The sequence below is a fragment of the Trachemys scripta genome, chromosome 1, assembly GCF_013100865.1.
Source record: "Trachemys scripta elegans isolate TJP31775 chromosome 1, CAS_Tse_1.0, whole genome shotgun sequence".
NCBI lineage: Eukaryota > Metazoa > Chordata > Testudines > Emydidae > Trachemys > Trachemys scripta.
Genome location: NC_048298.1, coordinates 67,249,715 through 67,277,366, shown reverse-complemented (window position 1 = coordinate 67,277,366; position 27,652 = coordinate 67,249,715). Strand labels below are relative to the sequence as shown.

General features: G+C 44.9%; 2 protein-coding genes across 2 annotated transcripts in view; both read right to left on the bottom strand.

Moving 5' to 3' along the window:
* Nucleotides 1-494: 494 nt before the first annotated feature.
* On the bottom strand, nucleotides 495-12,664 carry LOC117877991 (glioma pathogenesis-related protein 1-like). The gene is made up of 7 exons (XM_034771758.1): nucleotides 12,043-12,664; nucleotides 7,586-7,932; nucleotides 6,395-6,640; nucleotides 5,434-5,546; nucleotides 2,761-2,843; nucleotides 1,167-1,193; nucleotides 495-1,070 (listed from the first exon to the last, which is right to left on the bottom strand). The coding sequence occupies exons 2-7, from the start codon at nucleotides 7,763-7,765 to the stop codon at nucleotides 847-849; spliced, it is 873 nt and encodes a 290-aa protein (XP_034627649.1). The 5' UTR covers nucleotides 7,766-7,932; nucleotides 12,043-12,664; the 3' UTR covers nucleotides 495-846.
* Nucleotides 12,665-14,461: 1,797 nt separating this feature from the next.
* LOC117877986 (glioma pathogenesis-related protein 1-like) overlaps nucleotides 14,462-27,652 on the bottom strand; it is a 50,048-nt gene continuing 36,857 nt past the window's right edge. Inside the window, exons 5-6 of the mRNA XM_034771745.1 lie at nucleotides 14,901-14,927; nucleotides 14,462-14,806 (exon numbers count right to left, since the gene is read on the bottom strand). Coding sequence (XP_034627636.1) covers nucleotides 14,652-14,806; nucleotides 14,901-14,927 — 182 coding nt within the window. The 3' untranslated portion in view covers nucleotides 14,462-14,651. The remainder of the gene's footprint in view (nucleotides 14,807-14,900; nucleotides 14,928-27,652) is intronic.

Sequence of the window (27,652 nt, the reverse complement as noted above, 5' to 3'; positions counted from 1 at the left end):
TGATTCTATAACCCATCCCAGGTTAAGCCAAGTAAACTTTGAGTGGAGTCCTTGGAGTTACAGATAAGGGAATATGGGTCATACTGAATATTCTAATTATACTTGTAGGTCCTTAATCTATTTGTCCTCCTGGAATTGGACTGAGATATAACAAATTCATTCCACCTTGGCCACCAAACAGTCGTTTGGTTGGTACAAAATTTCAGTCCTCGGTCACTTGCTCTGGATGTGAAGCAGAAATGCTCTGTATTCTATTTCCCCACAGTCACTCAGCCCTCAAAAAGTGTGTGTGTGTGTGTGTGTAATGTCTAGAGATGAGGATACAATAGGAGAACAGATGATTATATAGGACATGGCACACAACCTGCTCTTGCTGAAATGGGGCTCCTTGCTGCTATCAAGCATACAGGCAGCTAACTCCACCATTGCTCTGCTAATGCTTCTGTACACCAGCATTTATATATATATATATATATATATATATATATATATATATATATATAGCAATGACCCTCCTTTACCTGCGGAACCCTTTAGAGAAGGTATCTGGGGTGATTCTCATGAGGTGTTTATGGGACATCATTATTTGACAATGGTGACAGTTAGGAGAAGGCAGTTATAGTGAAATGTCTAAAGCTGTCGCCTTATGTTCTAAGGTGCTTCTTAGGGAAAAGAATGGACAACAAAGAGGTACGCCTGGGGTGCAGAGAGGTACAAAATCTCTGGCTTTGATTGAATAGTTAACATGCACACCACCTCCTCCTTGTCCCAAACAACCATGAGCAGCCCAGGAAAACTGACTGGTACTAATGCTTATGTACATCGACAATAGGAGGCAAATGGAGATTACTCATATATAAATATCTGGGGATACTGCCATTGTACTAGTAAGACAGCACCAAAAGTCAGTAACACAAACAGTAGCCTTACTATTAAAACAGTAATACAGTATTGGTCACACGAGGAGCGTGGAGGGCTGGGGTGTGGCGCACCGGAGGGGTTGGGGTGTGGAGCACCAGAGGGGTTGGCGTGTGGCGGTATGTCCCAGTCTGGATACCAATTGGAGTAACCTAGAAAACAAAAAGGAGATAATGTATTTATCAAGCCATGTGATATGTAGCAGACTCTAAGTATTTCAAGTAACAATATAAGATTGTGATACGTACTTTTCAATGTGTCACGTTCTGGATTTCCTGGTGAGAGATGAGAAAGAAATGTAAATATGGCTATCATTCAGCTTTATTTATTAATGAAAAATGGATAGCCCATTGGTGCTGATGATATTCTGAATAACAGTCTAGGATTTGTGTTTTCTCCCTGCCTGGACAGCAGGTAATACTTAATGATCCTCCTCAATTTTATAAGAGTGTTAAAGTACTAAGATCAACAACTGCAAATTTCTACAGAGACTTGTTGAGTTAGAATGTGGTCATCACCCACTTTCAGCCAAAGTGGCAGAAACTTGAGCCAGATCATTCAGCAAATCATATAAAGCAGGGGTTCTCAAACTGGGGGTCGGGACTTGGGGGGTCAAGAGGTTATACCTGGGCGGTCGTGAGGTGTCAGCCTCCACCCCAAACCCCACTTTGCCTCCAGCATTTATAATTGTGTTTGTGTTTTTAATTTATTAGGGGGGGTCGCACTCAGCGGCTTGCTATGTGAAAGGGGTCACCAGTACAAAAGTTCGAGAACCACTGATATAAAGCAACCCATGATGTGAAAGGCACAAAAGAAGAGCAGCAAATGCCATTTAGATGACTAACTCACTGACTGCGTCTGCACTCACACCCCAGGTAGATTTCCAAATGTCCTACAAAAATGACCCGTGTCAACGAAACTGTATCCCCAGCTGAGGGGTATCTAAAAGTTTGGCACTGACTGTGAACTGATTTAAAAAAAAAAATGGTGGAAGGTGCAGTAAATAAAATTGGTATCACAGAGATGAAGGAAACCGCAAAAGAAAAGGTGGGATTTATTGTTTTTAAAAGGTCATGGCTTTACATAACTTTAAAAAGTGCAATAAGGACAGACATTTGTGCTGAAAACCCCCACTGGGCAGGATGTGGGGGAAGCATTTAGCACAGAAACAATTTTCATTAGTGGCTGAATCCTGCAAATGGATCTGCCTGGGCGTAACCCATGGAAGTGAGTCATACTCCATATCAGAAAGGTGGAAATATTTGCAGGATCTAGCCTTAAACGTTTGAAAATTCTTTTCACATTCTGTGAAATGTTTCTGGTAATCCCTTGATGCATTCATCTGTGACATCAGATGCCATGGATTGCAAAACATGCCAGCAGGATTTCACAGCCAGGAAACAAAATCTAAAGGTTTAAGTATTTGTGTGGTTGGAGCACTCCTGAGCCTGGTTAGTGGGGCTATTCATTCTAAAAATAGATATTTTCATGTTATGTATTGGAGTTTGTCCTTTAAGCATCTCTGCACTTACTGAAAGTATCACTGACATTAAAGATGGTTCCTGACTTCAGTGGGACGCTACATAGCAGTAAGGGTCTGTGTTGCAGACCCCTTTGCAGGATCAGGCTTTATTGCTATTTTTCAGAAATCACAGAGGTTCTTCATTGTTGGCTTTTCTGTTCCATGTCACTTCTGAATTCAGATGGAACTATTCTAGGAAAAGTACTCCAGCTGATGGAATAATGTCAATAACTCATTTAACCTGGTACAGCTTGAATACCTGCCGTATTTCCCCTGCCAATTATGCGACTTTGCTCTCCATAGAATGCCCTTGCACTTACCACAGAGCTTGTCCACACACTTTTCACCACTGCAGTCACTACATGCTGCTCCTGTTTTATACGGCTGTGTCGGAGAATTCCCACTGCAAAGCAGAAAAATGTTTAATCCTTTGGGGGAAGAATTTAATATATCATGTGATTTGAACTGTTACAATCACATAAGAGTATTCTGGAAGAAAAAAAAAAGCCCTGGACCCAGAAATATGTAACTTTCTAAAACAATTGATTTTTATTTTTCAAATTTCTTTTGGTCCAGACTATGAATCTCTCACTCCCATTGGGGGCTACTCACATGACTCATCCTATTTAAATGAATGGGACTTCCTAGAGAGCAATGTGCTATTCAGGGTTTGGGAATCTGGCTCTGCATTATTATAACCTGTTTTATTTAAAGAAATTATACCACAATTCTGGAAGACAGTAATTTGAGGGTATTTCTTTAATGGAAATTATCTTATTTCTGGAGTTTGAATTTACAGTAGCTGCGAAGTTTGAGTGGGGCTGTAGCAGGATTGCAGTGCTAGCCTGGTGGAGAACTGCTCCCTTTCCCCCAATTTTGACTGGTTTTGGGTTACAATTCATGTTAATATTGAATGCAGGGGCAATGGAACATGTTATCCTTATTGTATGAGTAAAGGGCATCAGCATTGTACTTAGCATGCCCTGATTGACTGGGTCACCTTACACTGAACCTCATTTGCTAAGAAGTGGGTAGGGATGCCAAATCCCAGTGAAAATGAGAGGGACAATGACAGGTGTTCTCAGCTGATGATGTGCACTCTACCCAAAGGGTCTTCTATACACCATTTGACCCTCCCCTCCCCACTCCAGTGTTTAAAGACAGAAATGACCAGACTCGATTGAAAGTCCTTGTTTCTGTTCAGTGGTTACTACGGCTGACATCCTTGATGAGCTGGTCTAGTGGCTTAGTCTTATGTCTGGTGTGGGAACAGTGTTGTCGTGAAAGACAACAGAGGCAGCAGCTGAGAGGTTCCCTGCTACCCAGTGAAATCCCTAAGAGTGGGGCTGGCCCTCAGAATGCAGCAGCAGTGAGTCGCAAGTGAGCAGCAAGTGGAGGCAGAAGTGAGCAGTGGTGGAGAGAACAGTGGCAGCAGCAGCAGAGTGCACCTGCGGAGATGACCACATTTGTAGAGGTGGTAGCAGCAGGCTCCCTTTTCAGGGGTGGGATGTGTGAACCCACGTGAAAGCACCTCTGAATTCTGGGTCTTGTAAGGACCCCCGACTATGAGTGGGATGAGAGTAAAAACGGAGTGATTTTAAGATGGTAAGAATATTTAGTCTGTTTAAAACTCTGGTTTTTGCTTGTCTGTTTTTAATCAACACCTAATTATTATCAATGTCTAAAACAGCTGGGAAAAAGGAGAACTATGTTGAAGATTCAATGCTCCCGCTCATTCATAGGTATGAGAGAGCTACCGATACACAGCTGAGATCTCCAGCAAATCTTCCAGCAAAATCAAAGAAGCACAAATGTGACATTCCTGAGATTTGAGTTGAAGCAGAAGCTGCTCTCCCCACAGCTTTTCAATTAAACATACAAAACTCAGTAACTTTGTTACATTATCAAGATGCTAAAAGGGGCACAAACCCCAATTTAAAAAATCCCTTGCGGGTTATCTTTAAGATACTAACTTTTTTTGCATTAAAAATATTTGTGAAGGGCCCCCTTTTGTACACATTTTAGCATGTTGACAGCAATGAGACTTACATAGTTGTGTGGATCTTGGTACAACTGGAACTACATTAAGCAGGTGTTAGGCAGAAATAGAAAGCTAGTACGGAGGAAATAAGAAGTCTCCCAGGAAGTGAGCTTTTGTTGGCTGTTAGCAGATTATTAAGGAGCATTAAGGACTGTATCTGTTTTGGTGTACTAGTAATGGGTGAACCTGAAATGGTTTTGTGGGGAAGTAACTTTTTTTTTTTTTTTTTTATTGGTTCTTTAGTGGTTTTAACCAGAAGTACAATAGAATAGTCAGACTGAAAGAACAACAAAAAAACCATTATTACTGGGTTGCTAGCCAACACGTACTAAAGTGAGGGGCAGTATCTATCTCTTGCCTTCCTGTAATAAAGACACAATAAATAATCAAACTGGAAATACAGAATAGCCACAGAACTTACTGTGCCTCTTTTTCGCTTGAGGACCTAGTTATATAAAAGATATCCCTCCTGAGTGGATTCATTTCATGCCCAGCATAGGTGTGATTGGGTGGTATATTTTTATTAGAAAATGGTCACGCTTACCCCTTGTCAGAAAAACTGTAACACTGGCTAGTTTGCAATTTGCCAACTTGTACTAAAACGAATGCACTGTTTGATCCTCATGGAGAGGGACACAGTGAAGCTGTAGTTGGCAATTTGTATTTCAAACTGATTTACTTCCTCCCTCCCCCTGACTCCCCGAGTGCAGTTTTTATACCTTCTGCATCTGCATAACCTCTAATCAGTTTTTTGAAAGGGCTATTTTGCAGACTGTGAGCAGGGGAGGAGATGATGGGCATATCCTTTCATGCCTCCATACCAAAGGTCTATGGCAACTGTTCCTCAGGTCAAGGAAACCTGGGCGCAGCTCTCTGGCTGGACCACTCCAAACATCAGCCAGAGTGGAACTGATCACCTGCTCTTGGATCTTTTAAAATAACATCAACTTACGCTGGTGCATAGTTGCAAACAAAATGTGCTCCATTGATGAGTCCGTCAAAACCTGTAACTCTAGGACAGAACTGAACTGCACAGCCAACTTTGTAACTTCTGGCCCAAACAACCTAAAAGGAAAACCAAAATACATTAAACTTTTCCAGGACTACCCAGAGACTGCTGCAATTATGATATTCAACAAGAAATAAGTAATTGAGGGTGTGCGTGTTTTGTAACAGCAGCCACAGAAGCATTAGTTACAGCCTATGGAGCCATTTAGATGAAGAATTCCTGTATTTTCTATTTGGTTTGTGATTGTGTAATATTGGAATCTTTCTTAGACTCTAGGATGACCAGATGTCCTGATTTTATAGGGACAGTCCCGATATTTGGGCCTTTGTCTTATATAGGTGCCTATTACCCTCCACCTGTCCCGATTTTTCATACTTACTATCTGGTCACCCTACTTAGACTCAGATCATCCCCTTCCTGCAGAAAAATCCCCCAGGGCTTGTGAGAACAGGGGAGAAAAAACTAAATATCCTCTCACTGAGTTCTCCCTAGACCAGTCTGTCAGAGCATGCCTCCTTCCCCCTCCATGGCAGGTTCAATGCCAGAACCAGCCATCTCGTGGATTTCTCCCAGAGAGGCAGAGGAATATCTGCATGGAGGTGCTGTGTCTCCACACCAAAACCAAGGACAGTGGGTCTCTTGCTGCACAGCACCCTCCTGACTCTGTTCCTTTTTCTTTGTTTAGCACAAAGTTCTCCTAACCCACATTTTTGTAAATCACAATTTTGTAAGTGATTTAGGCAAAATGTGTGTGTCTTTTTCTCTTCAAAGACCTGTAGAAGGCAAAATGTGTGTGTGTCTTTTTCTCTTCAAAGACCTGTAGAAGGCAAAATGTGTGTGTGTCTTTTTCTCTTCAAAGACCACAACTCATTTGAAATTAAGATGGAGGAAACAAAAGAATCACCTGGGTGTAATGGCCACACATTCTTGTACAATAGCGGGTCTCAAAAGTGTAGTCTGTGACTTCGTTATACCAATTGCTGATAGCTGCATTCACAGAGAAGAGAAAGAGAGAGCCAGTCCAGATGTTTTCTCCAACTGGAGTAAAGTTAGGGTGCATTTTTCCTGATATTTTAAGGTAGCCATTATGATCAAAGTGGCATCGCTTTGCCCATGCTTTGGCACTCTTAGCTAAAGCAGAGTCCCAGGACTGCAGAATGAAAAAAGACACGGAAATGACTTAAAATGCAATGACTTGCACAAACTCAAACTTCTTTAACAGAAACTTTTCTCTTAATCCTTCCTGCCTTCCAGGCCTGTGATCTTGGACTCTTCTCTGCTTGTCTCCCTGCCCCACATCTAGTCTTTCCTAAAATCCTGTCACTCGTTCCCTTTCACTACAAAATCCACTCTTTCCTGCCTGTCCCTCATATACTGAAAGACATTTCATATTTGTGCACTCATCTCTGATGTGCTGTCAAGCTATGACAATCTGAATGGGAGAAATTCTAAGTGTCTTATTGAAACACGCTGCAAATTCTGTCCTCCATAACTGAACCAATTTAAGGCAGCTTTTAAACAGCGAGGGCTCAGTCATGAGCTCAGCTGTGCACCTGCACAGGGATTAGGGGCCATAAGAAGCCCCTTTACTTTCCCAAGCTACCCACTCATCAGACTGTTTGTGTGGCTGTGACAGGACAGTAGCTGCTGTCACCAGGGGGAGGAGTGGCTGGGCAGGGGCAAGAAGTGGGAAGAGCCTTAATTTTGACACTTCAACATGTTGTCCAGCACACCTGAGCCAGGACAGCAGGGCAAGTAAGCTGTGCCAGTATTACAAGGGCACTCAGTCTATTTGGTCCTTGTCTTTCTCCTGAAGCAGCACAGCAATGCACTTCCCTCCTGACTCAGGCAGGATTACAGATTGGCAAACCAGTCTTAAATGAAGGACTCACCTTTCAAATGAGGAATACTTAACAAGTCTGTACCCAGCTGTAATCATTGCCTTTTTTTTTTTTTTTTGGTATTTACTATGAACTACTAACAACTGGAGTAGCTAAAATATTCACAGAACTAGTGAGAAAAGTACAAGGCAAATGTATTAATTCAACAGCACAAAACAATTTCCATCACAAATAGATGGTGAAAGTCTCCTTACCATGTGACGCATGTTGCTGGCTGGTGGATTCACCTTGGACCGAAAGTTGTTATGAGCATTCACGCACTCCTTAATAAACTGTCTATCTTCTATATCAGGCAAAGAATTTGTCTTATAAGAATAACAGGAACTTAAAAGGTCTAGTAATAGCAAAACACCAAGGAACAATCTGACTTTCATGATTCTCAACTGTTTTTGATTTCTCTCAAAACTTTGTAAGAAGAATCTCTTAGGTGGATATGGTGCTGTTTGCCTCTAACATAGCACTCTGGGGGGGGGTGCAGTTTCAAACTTGGTTGTCTCTTCCGCTCGTTGGTTTCCTAAGACGAAATCATGCTGATTCTTGCCTGTGTGATAACAGGAAATGAATTGCTTCAGCAGCTTCAACATAAAAGTAAGGGAACTGGTTTGTCATTTCAGTGTTGCTTAATTTAAGAAAAAAAAAAAAACAAAAAAAACCCAAGTTGCCCTCTGTGGAAGATGCCTTCTTACCTTTATGAGACCACAGTTCAATCCCCTCCTACAAGACCTCATGTCACAGTATCCTTCTTTACAAATGAGGAAACGTGGTTGGGATTCCTAGGTCAGCTAATCTTTGGAAATCAAGGAGGCACTACCTCTCCTCCAGGAGCTTTGTGATGCCGCACTCTGATTTACAGAAGAATCCCATGGGAAGTGCTGGATTTCATGACCCCAACCTCAGAATTCGGTGTGGCTTGTCAGCTTGGGGGTGGTTAGTGCTTAACTAGTAGGGCTGTTAGCAGAAATAGCTAATGTTTATGCAGGCCTACCCTTCCAGGTGACTGGAGGAGGGGCACGTATTTACACCAGGCAGTTCTGGAGAAGCCCCCTCTCACTGTGAGGGAGGGCATGTGTGGGAGGGCATAGTATTGTGCATTTGGCCCACAGGTTCACTGCTAGGCCTCAGCACTGAGGCAGCATGGAGGCTATGTTGACTTTATTCCCCAGAAACGGAATGGTTGGCTACTGTGTGTATAATGGTCTGGTTGGAGCAGCACCCCATTCTGAACTGTCAGGGAGCCCCAACATGGCCACTGGTCTCCTGGGAGGGGAAGAAGTCTATCTCCAGTGCAAACAATATTTGCAAACTCATGGATGACAGGAGAGGTCCTAGAAGACTCTCTTCTCCTTCCCAAAGGCTTTGGCGGCAGGCCACTTTTGGGGGCTACACAGCTCCTCCCACAACTCCTGCCTGGACCTTTCCCTCACTGATGGGCTGCTTAGTACCTTCTTCCTCTGACAACTGACTCTTTCTACCCTTCCACACTTCAGACGCTCCACAAACTCAGCCAAGGCCTCTTTAGCTTTAGAGCACCTCTCGAGGGCCAGAGCTTCTCAGGCCCATAGATCCTTCGTTTCAACACGCAGTGGCTGGACATTTGAAACACCGCCGTTTCCAGGATGGAATATGCTGCTTCCAGATGTTGGTGCCCAGGAAGAATTCCTGGTACTCTTCCCTGCTACTCTTTTTCTGATTGACTTTCCTTTACCAAGCAGAAACTAGGGACCAGCTGCTGGCTCTTTGCAAATGGACACAATCAGCCTGAGCCACTAGACGCGTCAGAAGATCCCCCACCAAAAGCAATGCTGTGATTCAGATTTGAGCTTACTGCGGCCACAGTACAGAGTACTAACCACTATATGATCACATCCAGCCACCAAGTGACACAGCAGCTCAGCAGAAAATGCTCAGATCTGCACTCTTGGGGCGGCCACCTACCTGACCTATGGCCACAGGTATTTCTCAAGTCTCCCCATTAGTTAAAATTGTAACAAAAGGAAAAAAGACAGAAGGCCAGCCTGCTGCCTCTCCGCTTTTCTCTCTTCCTCACCCTTTGACCAGCTTCCACCCCGTTTGGCTGGGCGATTGTCCTCATGCCATTGGCCAGAGTATTTCCCTTTGTGACCCTGAAACGTGCCCTGACATGCAGGTCTTGAAGTTGGGCCCAGTGGTGGAAGGCAATATAGAGACTTTCAATAGGGCAAGCAGCCGGGGTGGCCTTGCGTGCTAATTGTCTCTCTGGAGGTGAAAATCAACACTGTGGGGTGTGAACAGAAGTTGCCAGAGAAGCAGGAGGTGAGGAATGTGCTGGCATTTCTTTCTCCCCATTTGAAAGGTGTTGTCCTCCCCATTGGGGAAATCGAACCCCAGTCTCCCATGTGGCAGGTGGGGATACTCACCACTATACTAACAAGGAATAGGGTAGGGCCTTCTACTGCATGGAATTCCAAGAGACAGCTGTGGCCAGTTTACACCACACCAGGGGCCCCACCAGGCAGCAACATCCCTTGCTCTCTTCTCCTTCCCAAAGGCTTTGGCTGTAGGCTGCCTTTGGGGGCTACACACCTTCTTCCACAACACCTGCGTGGGACCTTTCCTTCAATGACAGGCTGTTCAGCACCTTCTTTCTCTGACAACAATGGTCTCTTTCTTCCCTCCCCCTTCCACACTTCAGACCCTCCTCAAAGTCACGTCATCACAAACTTAGCCAAGGCCCCTTTGGCTTTAGAAGCACCTCTTGAGGGCCACAGCTTCTCAAGCCCACAGATCCTTCCTTTCAATGCGCAGTGGCCAGACATTCGAAAAACAGCTGTTTCCAGAATGGAATACGCTGCTTCCGGATGTTGGCGCTCAGGAAGAATTCCTGTTACTCTTCCCCATTACTTCCCCAGAATTGACTGACGGTGCCAGGATTCCTGAGAAGCAGAAGAAGCGTCTTTTTTTGGCTCTAGAGATGTGGAACAACGCTGCATATCACTAATAGAAGTCAGGACACTTCTTATTGAGGCTGAAGTACTCAGTGCTGAGTCGGAGTGACTAGGCTCCAAGGGAGGGCGAAATGCTGCCTTCATGAGGAGGAACCTAAGCCTGATGTCCCTGTCTTTTTTGGTGCAGGGCCTGAAGTTTCTGCAGATTTTGCAGTACTCCCACATGTGAGCTTCCCCCAGACACTTAAGGCAGCCGCAATGGGCGTCACTGACAGGCATAGGCTTGTGGCATGAAGCACAAAGCTTAAACCCCTGAGACCGAGGCATGCCCTAGCGGGGTTTGCTAATCTAACTACTTAACTCAACAACTAAAATTTAACTACTATGAATAAAATAACTATGCACGATCAAAGAATCAAAGTCCACTGAGAGGAGTACTTGCAGAAAACGCAAGGAAAGCTGAGTGACCTTAACAGGCAGTAAGAAGGAACCGAGGGGGCTGCGGGTCAGGAGAACCCTTTATATCTGCACTATATGTGTGCAACTCCAGGGGCACCAGAGCCCACCCAACGGATACCACTGAGGGAAATACTTTCCAGTGGTGGTGCTCTGGGCGAGCACACACATACATTGGAATGGACATGAGCAAGCACTCCAAGAAGAACATACGGTTAAAACAAATTCTGAAGACAATTGAGGCTACCGGATTCAAGTTAAAGTGAGAAAAATCTGTGCTACAGAAATTACAGGAGGGCACATATCCAGAAAAATTCAAACAATAGTTTAAATCCTACCTAAAAATGTATCAGAACTGCTTGATTCTCCAATACAATAACATGCCAAAAGAAATTCATGCACCTGTTTCCCCTTCCTTCATATTTTAATCCAAAATACAATCAACACAGGTACATTAGCGAAGAGGCTCCTGTGGAACTGCTGCCTAATTATGGGGGTAATATTTCTAGGAAAAATCTGTTGAACAAAACCAAGCACACTGCTGACGCTTTACAAATAATTAATGCTTTAAAATACAATCAAAATCACATACACTGCAGGAATGTCACTATACAATTCATTACTGCTAGTGTAATTCTTTCTTAGGTGTCTACAATGGACACACAGGCTATGGTAAAATAAAATGCAGTCTGTGAAGGTGAAAAGAATTTATTTGAAACAAACAAACATGGAAATAAAGTGGTCATCTACAGTAAATAAAACCTTTGTTGTCTTATACAATTTTAGATACTAACACTATATTAACAAACATACAAATAGCGGAAAAGTTGGGATAAAAACTCAGGACTCCTAATTCATCTCTCTTCTCATCTTTTGAGATGGCATGTGAAGGGCTCAGAAGGTGTGGAGGCCTTTTTAGGGTGAGTGTCTTTGGCCATCCATTTCAAATTTTTCATGCTCAGAGGTGCAATGCCATCTGGAGTATACATTCCCATTCTATATGAGATTTGAATTGAACATGGAATGATTGTCACAAAATGGTATGTCTCCCCTTCAGAAAAAGCTTTGTTAGCTGACAACCATGCATTGTGTAAAGCATGTCAATCATATCCTAATCCCCATTTCGATTAACCTGTAGGCATCTTCCAATCCCACTCTTTATCTTCACTAACAAAGAAACAACTTAGTTGAAAAGAGCTAAAGAACAATTACATGCTAGGCTCAGCATCTGAGATGTGAAAAATGAGCTTCACGCATACAGAAAAACTTACCCACTGAAAAAGGAATTGATGGTAAAGTAATTGTCTCCTAATCAGGCAGGCACCACTATCTGCTGGTTAAGCAGTTGTATGACTCTCATGTTTTTGTTCAGGACTTCGTAACTAGATCTCTCCAAGAAATGCATAGCAAACCTCAAACCCACTTAAGATGTGCCTTGAGTTTAAGGTTTACAAGCCTCAAACCATGCTGGCAGAAGTCTGGCCAATATGTGCTGAGGGTGTTCACACAACTTGGAAGACAACAGATCTCCTCCCTCCTTTGCTCTCAAACTAGTTTCTTTTGTTTTCAGAGAGACATATGAGATAAGGGGATTCTCAAATTTTGTTACAAGGGGAGCTAGTAAGTGATGATGGAGTTCCCCCTGGTGGTTTGAGTAGGTATAATTGTATTATCTTCCACAACTAGGAAATCCTATGTTGAGTAATGTTTGAATATTACTGGATTTTTGTTGTTGTTGCTTGCAAGAAAGTAGTGCCTTAAAGTTATGTAATAACATTAAACAGAAAGCTTAAAACTTTAAACAGCTTTATTACAAATATAAACCTTTGTACGTTAGGGATTAAGGACTTTAAGCCACATTTTCAAAGGTGTGAGCATCTGAAGCTCATTGAAGACATTAAGAACAGGAGTACTTGTGGCACCTTAAAGACTAACAAATTTAAAGTCATTGGGAGCTACGGATGTTGAGCAACTTTGAATATTGGGTGACTTTATTTAGGTACCTAATTATGGCTTTGCCTGCCCAACTTTAGGCACCCATTTGTGAAAAATTTTGCCAAGTTTAAAAAAATTAGCAACTTTCTGGGTAATTTTAGTTTTGAAATAGGTATGTTCTAAATGTTTAGAAATGTAAAAGCATTTATGTCCAATAACTGTTTTAAAATAAGTTTTTATGAACAGATTCACTTTTACTCTGGGATATTCTATAAGATGAATCAGTACAATTCTGAATATAGTATTATATGACAAGTATAATGTTTTAGAACTACAATGGAATATATAAAGGTATTATGGGCCAACTGTTCCTTAAAATGAACATGTGTGAAGGTCCCATTAACTTCATCTTGAGCTCTGGGCATGAAAACATGGCAGGATTTGACCTTGTGTTTAAAAAAAACAAACAAACAACAAATTCAAACACTATCCGTAAACCTTTTGAACTAATACAGATTCCTGAGACAATACACATTTTGTAAAAAGTTACATATTTACCATGTAAACTAGAATTGCTTTAAGCAACCTCAGTGCTTGTCTACACAAACACTTTAGTTTGCATTGAGCTGGGGTGTAAATCTATCCTGTGCTAACCTGCTGCACACTGTGTCTGTGTGGGCTTGCTGCTGTGCACTAAAAATTCTGTAGTGCACTTTAATCTACTCCCATTTCAAAGAAGAGAAGATTAAAGCACACTACAGAACTTCTAGTGTGCAGCAGCATGGTCCTCATGGACATTTAGTGTGCAGCAGGCTATTGCTGGGTAGATTTACACCCCAGCTCGCAGCAAACTAAGTTTTTTGTGTAGACAAGCCCTCAGTAAATATTAGACATATTGGACCAATCTTGGCTCTAGAATTTACTATATAGCAAAAGAAAAATTTAAAATCCCTGAGTCAATACATATGGTCTTTTGCAGCAATTCAAGTTAACATATATCTAAATAGGATACCTTTTAATGCCTTTAAAGTCTCTTGGATAAAATAGAGGTAAACATATATTTATCAGAGGGTTTGGAATGGTTCTCAGATAAAATTCTGTATTTGTTTTACATTAAAAAACAGATAAGAGATCCATATTTAAATAACAGTGGTTGTGACAGCAAACCAGGAACTACAAGAAAAGTCTAAACTGGAGCATTTTACTCACTGCATATTTTTTTCCTAAATTCAAAATAAGTTAGGAACAAATTAGTTGAAGGATAATTATTTTTAATAGTTGAAACCTTAATGAATAGCTGCCATTTACAAATTTATATACATTTTTTTCTAGAGCTATATTAGTACTATTGAATATTTATAAAATGCTTTCTTTTTATAGAAGTGATATCTGATTGTGTTCCCATTTTACTTGGAGTTTTGACTTGACTCCAGAAAAGTAGGATTAGATCCATAACAGTATGATTCTGTAGACAGACATCTAAATTAAGAAGTCACCACTTCTTCAAATATTTATATAGTGGAAATTACAAATATTATAAAGTGGATACATTGTTTTAATTTACTTATTTAATTCTAGACGCCAGGTGTTCCCCTTTATTTGTTAAAATTTCATCATGGAAAAGCCATTTACTAGATATCCCTCTGATGACTCTTGCCAGACTGTCACCTTTAACTTAAAATTTCGCCTTTTTTAAGACATAAAAATGATAAATACAGATAAATATATTGTATTAATAAATAAGATATGTAAGGGCTTAGCATAAAAATAATTTACTCTTTATAACCCATTAAACATCCACAGCACTTTATGATATGTTTTTTTAAATGATCAAATTCACTGTAAAAACATCAATCAAGAGAATTCTCTTGATTAACAGGTGGGTGTGATATTAATCTTTTAAGGACTTGTCATAACTTTTTATGAAATATATATTTCAAATAGATTATTTAGATATACTCATATTTGAATAACGCTTCTGCATAAGAAAAACAATTAGAAAAGCCAATAACATCAGTGATGGTCTTAAAACCACAACAGCAATACAGGACTCGTCACATACGATCCTATTCTCCCAGGGTGGATACCATCTTGTGTAACCTATAAACAAGCATACAAACACAAATTCTTATTGGGCACAACTTGCTTATAAAGAACTAAACTTCAAGTAATAGTATAGAATTGTAATACATACGTATAATTTTATCACGTTTTGGATTTCCTAGGGGGAAAAAAAGAAATAGTTTAATCAGCTAGGAACAAATAGTTATTCACCTTACAGTAACTGTGATTCTTTGAAATGATTTATGTGGATCCCGCTCTGCATGCACAAGAGTTCAGAATTAATTGACCAGCAGTGTCCATTGGGGTTGCTCACTCCTTTGCGCTCCCCCACCCAAGGGCAGAGGGATGCCAATTGCTATTTAGGCGTTTCACCACCCAGAATCCAAATGAAAGACTCCAAGCTACAGGGAAGGAGAACAGGTTGTGGGATCCACATGTACAGAACATCTCAAAGAATCAGTTACTGAAAAGTAACCATTCTTTCTTCTTTGAGTGTCTGTATGTGCATATCCCAATCCTGGTCATGGGCTAGCAGTTAAGTTCCCATCTCCTGCTTCCTAGAGGAGTTATCTAAATAATGATTGCAGTATAATCCAACCAAATTTGGCATCAGATCGGACACCAGACATCAATGAATAGTGGCTCGTGAATATATGAACTGAGCTCCAAGTAGTTGCCCAACAGATCTCAGCTATGGGAGCACTACTAAGATAAGCTGCCGAGGTTGCCTATGCTCTGGTAGAATGATATCTAACATAAGACAGAGAAGTCAACTTGCTAATGTTACGGGCTGTTCTAATAAAGTTTGATAACTATTTAAAAAATCTTTGAGATGAGAGTTCTTCCTTTAGATTTGCTTCCATGTGCCACAAATAATCTTGGTGATTTACAAAAGAGTTTTTCGTGTGTAGGTAATAGCTCCTTTTTCATCTACGGTGTGTAATCTTGTCTCACCTGGAGATGAATGAGGTTTCTGAAAGAACACTGGTAAATGTTTCTAACGGTTGGTCTGAAAGTCTGAGGCCTGGTCTACACTAGGAGGTTATGTTGAATTTAGCAGCGTTAACTCGAATTAACCCTGCACCCGTCCACACAACGAAGCTATTTATTTCGACATAGAGGTCTCTTTAAATCGATTTCTGTACTCCTCCCCGACGAGGGGAGTAGCGCTAAATTCGACATGGCCATGTCGAATTAGGGTAGGTGTGGATGGAATTCGACGCTAATAGCTCCAGAAGCTATCCCACAGTGCACCACTCTGTTGACGCTCTGGACAGCAGTCCGAGCTCAGATGCTCTGACCAGCCACACAGGAAAAGCCCCAGGAAAATTTGAATTCCTTTTCCTGTCTGGCCAGTTTGAATCTCATTTCCTGTTTGGACATCGTGGCGAGCTCAGCAGCACTGGCAACGATGCAGAGCTCTCCAGCAGAGGTGACCATGCAATCGCAGAATAGAAAGAGGGCCCCAGCATGGACTGATCGGGAAGTCTTGGATCTGATCGCTGTGTGGGGCGATGAGTCCGTGCTTTCGGAGTTGTGATCGAAAAAACGGAATGCAAAGATCTATAAGAAGATCTCCAAAGCCATGACGGAGAGAGGATACAGCCGGGATGCAATGCAGTGCCGTGTGAAAATTAAGGAGCTGAGACAAGGGTACCAGAAGACCAAAGAGTCAAACGGACGCTCCGGATCCCAGCCCCACACATGCCGTTTCTACAAGGCACTGCATTCCATTCTAGGTGCGGCCGCCATCACTACCCCACCACTGTCCGTGGACTCTGACGATGGGGTATTGTCGACGGCCGCTTCCTCGGAGATGTTCGCAGACGGGGAAGATGAGGAAGGAGATGAGGAGGACAAGGCAGTCAACAGCACTTTCAACGCTGATTTCCCCGACAAACAGGATCTCTTCATCACCCTCACCGAGATCCCCTACCAACCCTCCCAAGGTGATAACCCAGACCGTGAATCAGGGGAAACATCAGTAGGTAAGTGTTTTAAACATTTATTTTGAACAGAATAGGAATGGTATCTTAACAATGGGTTTTTCATGATTAGTTTTACCTAGGCGCTTTAGTTTTTAGTCCTTTCCAGTGCAGCTACTGGAAAATTCTGTCAATATGTCCGGAGACAGAGCAGAAATCCTCCTCGGACATCTCCACGAAGGTCTCCTGGAGGTATTGTGAAAGCCTTTGCATCAGGTTCCTGGGGAGAGCGGCCTTATTGTGTCCTCCATGGTAGGAAACTTTTCTGTGCCAGGCTAGCAGCAAGTACTCTGGGATCATTGCCTCGCAAAGCATGGCGGCATACGGCCCTGGTGCTTGCTGGCATTCACGCCGCATGCGGTCTTTCTCTGTCTCCGAAATCCTCATCAGAGTGATATCACTCATGGTGACCTGCTTTGAATTAGGGGAATGTTAGTACTGGGACTGATTGCCTGTTCCTTTACATAACTGTAACCGGCGGTTTACAGCCACGTGGTGGAGGCGTGATAGGGGCAGCATGGAGGGATCTTTCCCGGGGACAGCCGTGAGGGGGGTGGGACAGGGGCAGAGTTCATGCTGGCCAGATTGCCGGCAGCAGGAACTGGCCAACGCTAGGAGCATTGCTTGGAACGTGAAAGGAGGGCACTGCTATAAATTAAGCTTTAAGTAGCCAGAAGTCTACAGCTTACCATGTCCGCCTGCTAACCGAATTCCGTTGTCCGGCCCCGCTTGTGTGATTTGTACAGCAAGACCCCAGGCACTCAATGGGAAGGCCGAAAATTCGACCTTGTACTGAGTGCGCATGTGATAGGTGCTGTGCATGGTCTTGTTCGCAGAGAAAGATTATATTAATTGTTCGCAAAACTGTATCTTTCTGAGGAATTCACTCCCTTTTTCCCATCCCAGAGCTGCGAGTGTCTCCCAAGCTACCCCGGCGTCCCCCTCCCAGAGGCTGGCGCAGATCAGGTGACGAAAGAGAAGGACACGGGACGAGATGTTCTCAGAACTTATGGGCTGCTCCCAAGCCGAAGCGGCACAGCAGATCCAGTGGAGGGAGAACAACATGTCGCAATACCAGCGATCACACAGCGAACGGGAGGACAGGTGGCGGCAGGAAGACCAGCAGGCGACTCAAACGCTGCTTGGACTAATGAGGGAGCAAACGGACACGCTCCGGCGCCTTGTAGATGTTCAGTAGGACTGGAGGCAGGAGGACAGAGCCCCGCTGCATTCTCTCTCTAACCGCCCTCTGCCGCCACAAAGTCCCATCTCCCCCTCACCCAAAGTCCCAAGAAGTTGGGGCGGCAGGGGCCATGAAAACAGTCACTCCACCCCTGCAGACTGCTCATGTAGCAGAAGGCTCTCATTCCCAAAGATTTGATAAGTCCTTTCCTTCACTCCAAAAGCACCTCACACAAGCCCCTGTCTCAGTTTCATCCCCAACTGTGTAGTTGTTAATAAAAAATACGTTTCTGTTAATTACTGTTTCCATCATGTTCTTTTAGAGGAGAGTGTGTTTGAAGGGGGGGAAGGGGGTTGGTAATTGGAGAGGACAGTCACCTTTACCAGGGTACAGACACGGGGGCAGGTTCAGCAGAAGGTCTCACACACATTGCAGTCACTAGGCACCCTGGTCAGTCTGGGAGGTGGTTTTCACGTTCTGGGGTGGGGGGGGCGGCTATGTGAGTTTGTGGCGGGGGGGGGCAGTTACAGATCTTATGCAGCGGTCCTTAGCCTGGATGACAGAGCCACGCAGCAGGGGATCTGTAACCGCCCTCCCCTGCCACAAAGTCACATAGCCCCCACAAACAGAGTCCCGAAAAGGAGGGGTGGCAGGCTCCGTTGAAACAACCAGTTCACCACTGCGGACCGCTCTAGGAGCAGGAGCCTGTCATTCTTCGAGTTTAGAAGCGTCCTTTCCATCACTACATCCGCTCCCCACCACAGTCTGCATCCCAGTTTCAACACTTTACCACAAAATCCTTAATAAAGAAAACAGTGTTAATGAACAAAGTTTCATTTATTTTATTTTTAAAGGTGTGTTGGAAGGGGGGGGAAGAGGGTTGGTAACTGGAGAGGATAGTCAACAGTAAGTGGGTAAAGAAATGGGGGCAGGTTCAGCTTCTGTTTAAACAAACTTAATAGTCACAGGTTACCCTGCTCATTCTGGAACCTAGCTTTCAAACTTCCCGGATGCACAGCGCGTCCCGCTGGGCTCTTCTAATCGCCCGGCTGTCTGGCTGGGTGTAATCAGCAGCCAGGCGATTTGCCTCAACCTCCCACCCCGCCATAAACGTCTCCCCCTTGCTCTCACAGAGATTGTGGAGCACACAGCAAGCTGCAATAACAATGGGGATATTGGTTTCGCTGAGATCAGAGCGAGTCAGTAAGATTCTCCATCTCCCCTTCAGACATCCAAAAGCACACTCCACCACCATTCTGCACTTGCTCAGCTGGTAGTTGAAGAGTTCTTTTTCACTGTCCAGGGTGCCTGTATAGGGCTTCATGAGCCAGGGCATTAGCGGGTAGGCTGGGTCCCCGAAGATGACTATAGGCATCTCCACATCCCCAACAGTTATTTTGTGGTCCAGGAAGTAAATACCTTCCTGCAGCCGTCTAAACAGACCAGAGTTCCTGAAAACGCGAGCATCATGAACCTTGCCTGGCCATCTGACGTTGATGTAGGTAAAACGTCCCCTATGGTCCACCAATGCTTGCAGCACCATTGAAAAGTAGCCCTTTCGGTTAATGTACTGGCTGGCCTGGTGGGCCGGTCCCAGGATAGGGATGTGAGTTCCATCTATAGCCCCACCGCAGTTTGGGAATCCCATTGCAGCAAAGCCATCTATGATCACCTGCACGTATCCCAGGGTCACTACCTTTGAGAGCAGTAGCTCAATGATTGCATTGGCTACTTGCATCACAGCAAACCCCACGGTAGATTTGTCCACTCCAAAGTGATTCACGATTGACCGGTAGCTGTCTGGCGTTGCAAGCTTCCAGAGGACTATGGCCACTCGCTTCTGGACAGTCAGGGCTGCTCGCATCCGGGTGTCCTTGCGCTTCAGGGCAGGGGACAGCAACTCACAAAGTTCCAGGAAAGTTCCCTTACGCATCCGAAAGTTTCGCAGCCACTGTGATTCATCCCAGACCTGCAGCTCTATGCAGTCCCACCAGTCCGTGCTTGTTTCCCGGGCCCAGAATCGCCATTCCACGCCATCAACATGATCCATTGCCACCATGATGTCCACAGCGCGGGGTCCCGTGCTTTGCGAGAGGTCTGTGCCCCTCTCAGACTTAATGTCCTCACCGCGCTGCCATAGCTTCCTCGCCCGATTTCTCAGCATCTGCCTCTGAAAAAGGTGGATGATAAGGTGCGAGGTGTTGACAATGGCCATAACTGCAGCGATGATCGCAGCGGGCTCCATGCTCGCAGTGCTGTGGCGTCCGCGCTGTCAATCACCAGAAAAGTGCGCGAACTGATTGCCTGCCAGCGCTTTCAGGGCGGGAGTGATGGTTGAATGACGACAGTTACCCAAAACCACCCTCGACACATTTTTTGCCCCAGCAGGCATTGGGGGCTCGACCCAGAATTCCAATGGGCAGCGGGGACTGCAGGAACTGTGGGATAGCTGCCCACAGTGCACCGCTTCCAATGTCGACGCTTGCCCCTTTAGTGTGGACTCACAAAGTCGAATTACTGTCCTTAGTGTGGATACAAACGTTCGACTTTGTAATATCGGTTCCACAAATTCGCTTTAAGTAAAATCGAACTACTCTCGTGGTGTAGACATACCCTGAGACTACTTTTGGAATAAATTTGGGTACCTGTTGTCAGTACTGTAGATGCTGATGTGAGAGATGGTATCATAATCATCCCCACTGACAGCTATTCAGAAGAGAATGGTTTTGGGGCTGATGTTAAGGGTGGTACTGGCTTTGCTACAGACCTAGCAGAGTCCTCTAAAATAACAACTCTGGATTCCTCTTACCCAGTACCGGAGATAGGGAGCAATGCTCCTTTCTCCCACAGACAGCAGTGGTAACTGACTCCTTTGAGGTGTCTGAGACGAAGTCTTTGAGCTCTTAGCTGATAAACGAGCTGTCTTTGATCCCTGGAAATCCTGAGATATTTATTGAGGATAAAGCACCGAGTGAGAGTTGGAAGAAGTATCAGGAACTTCTTTCCTCAGGAAAACTTCTGAAACAAATGCTTCCCTTATCAACTTCATCTGGAAAAGATTTAAGAGCCTGGCTATTTGGTTGCATTTTGAAAAATGATTTACACACGTTTTGTAATGATATGACCTTCCCCTATACAAGACATACTTAATGTGCCCATCATTCAAAAAAATTACTGCATCTCCTGATAGGAAGGTTTTCCAACTTGGAGCCTTTGATCCAGCTATGAGGCTCAGAGCCCCAGTACTAGGACTAAATAAGCTTAACTTTTTGTGTTGTTTGCCAACAGGCTATGGCCCAATATACACTACAAAGTTAGGTCAACACAAGTTGTCTTGCATTGACCTAACTGTGCATGTGTCTACACTCAAATTTGTCTCCCACTGACTTAAGTACCTGGTTATGATGACACAGTAACACAACCTCCCTGAACAGTGTTGAGCCATGGTCGACCTACTGTGATTGGCACTGTGCGAGTATAGACACCACGTGACCGATGCCGACCCTAACAGTCCTCCAGCAACTTTCTCACAATGGCTGACTGATTGTGCTGGCCACAACTGTGAACTCCACTGCCCAGGAGTCATGGAGACCGAAAGCCATACTCCCCTTCAAAAATCCTGGAGATTTTTGAAATGCCTTTTCCTCATTGACCAGCTTGACAAGTTGTGACGGTGCTGCCTGTGGGAGCCCGCTGAGGTCACTCAATTAGGGTGAACTGCAAACAAAACGGGGCAGACAAACCCCAAACGCTGGTGGATATTCCAGTACTTAGATTTACCAAGCCAGCACAGAACAGCTTCTATAGTACCTCACTGGTTACTTAGAAGTCCAAACAATGCAGTTCCCTTAAAGTACCCAGCCTCAGGCCTCCGTCCAGACACACCTATCAAACGTATGATGATGCTTACTGAAAATCTTATCTCATCATATAAAAGAAAAGGTTCTTCCAATCCCAAAGGATCAGCCACGTACCCAGGTCCAATTACAACTTAGATCTTACCCAAAATACATGCTTCTAGCCAATTCTTATTAACTAAGCTAAAATTTATTTAAAAAGAAGAGAGAGAGTGTGTTGGTTAAAAGATCAATATACATACAGACTTGAATTCAATTCTTGAGGTTCAGATACATATGAGAGATGAGTTTGTAGTTAGTCTATAGGTTATAGTCCAATGTCCATATTGAGGGTGGCTCCAGTCAATGACTGGGGATCTCAATCCTTGTGGCTTAAGGTTTCCCCCTCTTGAAACCCAAAGCTGATCTGAGGTGAAGTAGGATCATGTCCCAGGGTTCTTATACATTTCCAGCTGCCTTTCTGCCTGAGAAAACAATAGGCCTAACTCTCCTTCTTCCAAACATCCTAGCAATTAGCACAGGGTAATTTCTCCATTAAACAGTTCAGATACAGGTTACCTCAACCTTCAAAGAGACAAGTATCATCATAAATGTTAATATTCCTTTTTTGTTCTTTGAATTAAAGTTATAGCAATAGACAAGACTTGTTTGCTTACATCACAAGACCTGAGCAAACATCTACCCTTGAGATCTCTAACAATGCAGACTTGCATTTCAAAGCTCTATTCATTTACATATCTTCCTAACCAGTCCTTAAGGTTCACCCATAGGTCACTGAGTTAATTAACTCTTTCTGGCCCTGTCACCTTCCAATGAAATATTATATTACACTCATAACGTCACACAAGTACACCTAGCAGTTCTCCCTTGTGTGTAGCTACCCAACCAACCATGACAGTCCTTCTGCCTGGAATGGACAGGAGGTATTGGCTCTTCTGGGCCTGTGGGGAAAAGAGGCTGTGTAGGAACAGCTATGGAACAGTCGTAGAAACACGGACATCTATGAGCAGGTTGCACTGGGGATGTGTGTGAAAGGATAAGACAGGGATCAACAGTAGTGAAAATGAAGGAATGGCTGCAGGCATACCAGGATCCCAGGGAGAACAACAGTTGATCTGGTGCTGAGCCACAGACCTACCACTTTTACAACTAGCTGCATGCTATACTTGCCAGAGACCCCACCAACACCCCTCAGATAACCATGGAACCCTTACTGTCAACAGTAAGGAAGGGGAGGATGGGGGGCATGTGATTTACGGGGCTTGGGGACATGTCTAGCTATGCTGCAAGCCAGAATCTGTTTGAGACTCCACCACAGTCTGGTCAGTCACACAGACAAGGATGGGCAAACCTGATGTAGGGAAAGGAACCTCAGATAAGTGTGTCAATTTGTTTCCCATTACAGTGTTTAAATGTACAGCTGGTGCCTGACCCCAGAGTAGCAGGACACAGATATTGACTATTGAATTTACTCCTACTAGAAGAGGTTGTGGTACGACAGACAGAGGTAGAGCCGTTATCAGCTTTTCATTCCCCTGTAGGGTTGTGGGAGTGGGGAAAGAGACTTGTGGAGAAGTTTATATACACAGAGATATCCCTTGAATCCTCCTGAGATCTCGATGAAACTTTCATGGAGGTACTCTGCAATCGTCTCTCAAAGGTTTCTAGGAATGGCAGCATTACTTTTCTTTGCAGTAGGACACTTTCCCATGCCAGTCCATGATGACTTTGACAAGCACCATTGCAGTAAACTGGCTAACAGCATGCGGGCCTGGGAGGTTTTGGGACGCTATGCAGTCTGTATCTTTATCTCTCTTCTGAGGGTATCAGCTAAAATCACCACTGCCTGTGGAAAAGAGTGGCAGTGCTCAGAGCCATTGCCCTGAATATATGCTCATGGAACAAAGGACCAAATGTTATTGTTTTGTGCAACCAAATAATTCCCTCCTCATTTCCCTTTCCTCCCTGCAAACCTATGCTGGGCCATATTTGCCATCACCAGGGCTAGGGCTGGAAAGTGGTGCCAAAGTTGAAGTGTCCATAAGCATATCTTGTTTAAAACTTTAGGGAAGCAATGGAAGGGAATTCTGAAACTCCTCTCTACCATGTGGAGCACCCAGCTGTCCGAAATAATATGGGATCACGCATATGGTAGAAAGGGGATAGTCAGGACAAAAGGGTAAGGCTGGGTGGATCCAGATCTTGCTCTGGTGCGTCGTCCTTGACCGCACCTTCAAAAGGCCAGTTTGGCCCCTGAACATGGCTTGGATTGTCCCTAGCCCTGGCCAGAGGTTTGATGCGATCTTCTCCTGCCACTCCGATTTCTCCTTCTGATGATCGAACCACTGAGGAGGCTGCGGATGGAAGTGTCTCTGCTGCGTTGAAGGTGTAGAGAGGTCCAGGGACCCGAGGATGGCTCTGGAGTCTTTAAGGCTGTTTAGCCTTTTGTCAGTTGTCTCTGAGAAGAGAGTCTCCCCTCGAACGGCAGGTCCTGAATGGTTTGCTGTACCCTGGAAGGGAGGCCAGAAACCTGGAGCCATGAGCCCCTTCTCATAGCCACTCCTGTGGCCATAACCCTGGTGGCCACATCTGCCCTGTCAAGTGCCGCCTGAAGGGACACCCTTGAGATCAATCTCCCTTCCTCAACCAACGCCGAAAACTTGGCATGGGAGTCCGAGGGGAGCAACTCTGTGAATTTAACCATTGCTGAGCAGGTGTTGTAAGAATACCTGCTGACGATGACCTGCTGGTTGGATATTCGGAGCTGTAATCCCCCCATGGAGTAAACCTTTCGTCCGAAGAGGTCTAATTTTTAGCGTCCCTGTTCTTGGGGGAAGGGCCTTGGAAGCCATGCCTCTCCCACTGATTAGCAGCATCCACCACCAGAAAGTCAGGCTGAGGGTGGGAATAGAGCTGTTTGTAGCCCTTGGAGGACACAAAGTATCGGCGCTCATTACGCTTTGCAGTAGGTGGCAGCAAGGCCAGTGTCTGCCACAAGGTCTTATGTCCATAATTGTTTTGATTAATGGCAAGGCGATATGGGAAGGGGCAGAGGGGGCCAGGATGTTGACCATAGGGTCTGCATCGTCTACAACTTCCTCCACCTTAATGCCCAACCCCTGGGCGACCCGGCACAGCAGCTGCTGCAACACCCTGGAGTCTTCCAGAGCTGGGGCCACTGAAGTGCCCGCCAGGGCCTCATCTGGTAAGGAGGGGGAGGGATCTCGTGAACCCTGGGGGGACTGTGATAGGCTGGCCTGGTCCCAGTGCTGCGAGAGGCATGGGGGCTGGTAGCGGCACTGGGCCCCACGCCAGTGCCGGTGTTGGCACCTGGTATAGCATGTGCGCCAGGGTTGTTGTAGGCGCCATCGCAGCCAGCACGAAGGCGGTGCCGGTGCCGTCGTCAATGCTGAAGGCACATCATGTGCCGAAGCCGCAGTCTGGGTTGCTGACACCTCCAGTGCCAAAGGTGTAGTCGAGGTCGGCGCTGCGGTCGGTGATGATGCCGAGGACGGTACCACAGCTGTTGGTGTTAAGGACCGAGGCAATGGCGCCGTTGCTGATCGTGGCAGAGTGAATGTCGCAGAGGCCACTGATGCAGCTCCTGAGTGGGACCCATGGCTCCGACCCTGGGCTTGATGAAAGAGCCACTGAGCTAGATTTTGCCAATGAGGGGGCCACTGCACTGGGCATCCTATGGTGCCAAGAGGTGGATCTTCTGCTTCTACTATAGTCGGAGTGGTAGGAGTCCCACTCTGACTTGGAATAGGAGGACCAGGGTGGCACAGCTCCTCTCAATGTAGAGCGTCAAGAACTGGGGAACCGACTGCACTCCCTTGATGGAGGCGCTGGCATGGAGGGGTGCCGAGATGATGGGGATCGACGTGCCATCATCGCCGACTTTCCCTTAGACTGTCCAGAAGTCTGCGGTGCCGGCACGGAGTCTGCAGAGCCAGCACGCCCTCCTGTCTCGGCGGCGAGAACAGCGCTGTGAGTCTGAGCAGGTCCTGCGCCGCCACAAAACCTTCTGGGGTAGATGGGAGTGGCAGGTGCTCTGATGGGTTCGGTGAGCGAGATGGGCCCGGACTCAACTGCCTCACCTGGCAGGAGTCAACATGGCCCCTTTCTGAGCCTCGGAGCTGTGGTCCAACTGAGGTGCCACTGGTGGCTGGTCCTTGGGTCTTACTGAGGGGGATCTGCCTCTCTCTGACCTCTTTTTCTTCTGCACTGGTGACTGGGACCGGTGCCGAAGGCTGGAGTGCCCCTGAGGGGCTCCATGACATTGCCGAGCTTCCTTGCCAGTGTCTTTCTTCAACGTTGGCTCTTTCAAGGATGGTGCTGGAGCGCTTCGCGTCAAAGATGACCTTCTGGGAGCGGGATCCCCGGCACCTGGGTCCGACTGAGGTGGGAGAGCTGCCTCCGTGTGGAGAATTTTGAGACAGTGCTCCCTCTCTTTAAGGGTTCTCGGTCGGAATTCCCGACAAATCTTGCAGCGGTCTTTTTGGTGACCCTTACTCAGGCACCGTAAACAAGAGTGTGGGAGTCACTTTTGGGCATGCGCTTTGCACAGAGCTGGCAAGTCTTAAAGACCAGGGACCGCAGCATGCTCCAGTAACAAATGGGGGTAAAACGGGGGGAACCCTCCCGTAACTGAAACTTACAGAAGAACTACTAGACTATACTAATTAACTAACTAAACTGGAAACTAACTATAGCGTAAGTAAAGAACTGCTAAGCCACTTGCCAAAGCAAGAGCAAGGGGAAGTTCCAGCTACCGTCATTGGCAGTAAGAAGAAACTGAGGGGGTGGCAGATCAGCAGGGCTCTATATTGAGCGCCATAAAGATGTGACTCCAGGGGGCGCCCAGGCCGACCCATGGATGTTGCTAATGGAAAAATTATCCGGCTACTGTGCACGTGCGGATGCACACACTTGACTGGCATTGACATGAACAAGCACTCAAAGAAGAGCTGTAGCTCATGTGTCTCAAGCTGGCCACTTAAAAATTCAGGTACAAAGGATTAGTGACTGATTCTGAAAATAAAGCTAATCTGAGATCTTTCTAAGCAAAGGAAGACAGAAGGCATAAGATTTTGGAAGTGAATCACTGCCTAAATAAATAATGTAACATGGAGGGCTTGGGTTTTATGGAGCACTGATCCATCTTCTATGGGCAGAAGGGCTTATATAGGTTGGATGGCTTCCACCTCAGTAGAAGGGAGACCAATCTCCTTGGGGATAGGCTGACTAGAGTAGTTAGGAGGGGGTTAAATTAATAGCAAAAGGGGAGGGTTAAAAAAAAAAAGAGAGAAGATATGAGAACTCAGCACAAACTAGAGATGTTGAGAACAAAATTAACCAAGGAACCAAAGGACATGAAGAAATTCTTTAACTGCCTATACACTAATGCTAGGAGCTTGGGTGACAAACAAGAGGAATTGGAATATATTAGCATAAATTTGATCTAGTTGATATTATTGAAACCTGGTAGAATGAGTCAACAATTGGAATGTTAAAAATCAATGGTTATAACCTATTTATGAAGGATCAAATGGCAAAAGGGGAGGGGGAGTGGCACTTTGTCAAAAGTGGCATTACCTGTTTGAGTCTCTGATAGCTTGGAAGAAAATGATTTTGAATCATGGATCAATGTCTTAACAGATAAAGCACAAGATGAGATACTAGTTGGTGTCTGCTACATACCACCAAATCACACTAGGGAACAAGATAACTACCTCCTTATGCACCATTTATAATGTGTAGGGAGGCAAAAAACAACAAAATATTGGGTGATCATGGGGGAATTTCAATTTGATTGATGAAAGCAACAGAGGGTCCTGTGGCACCTTTGAGACTA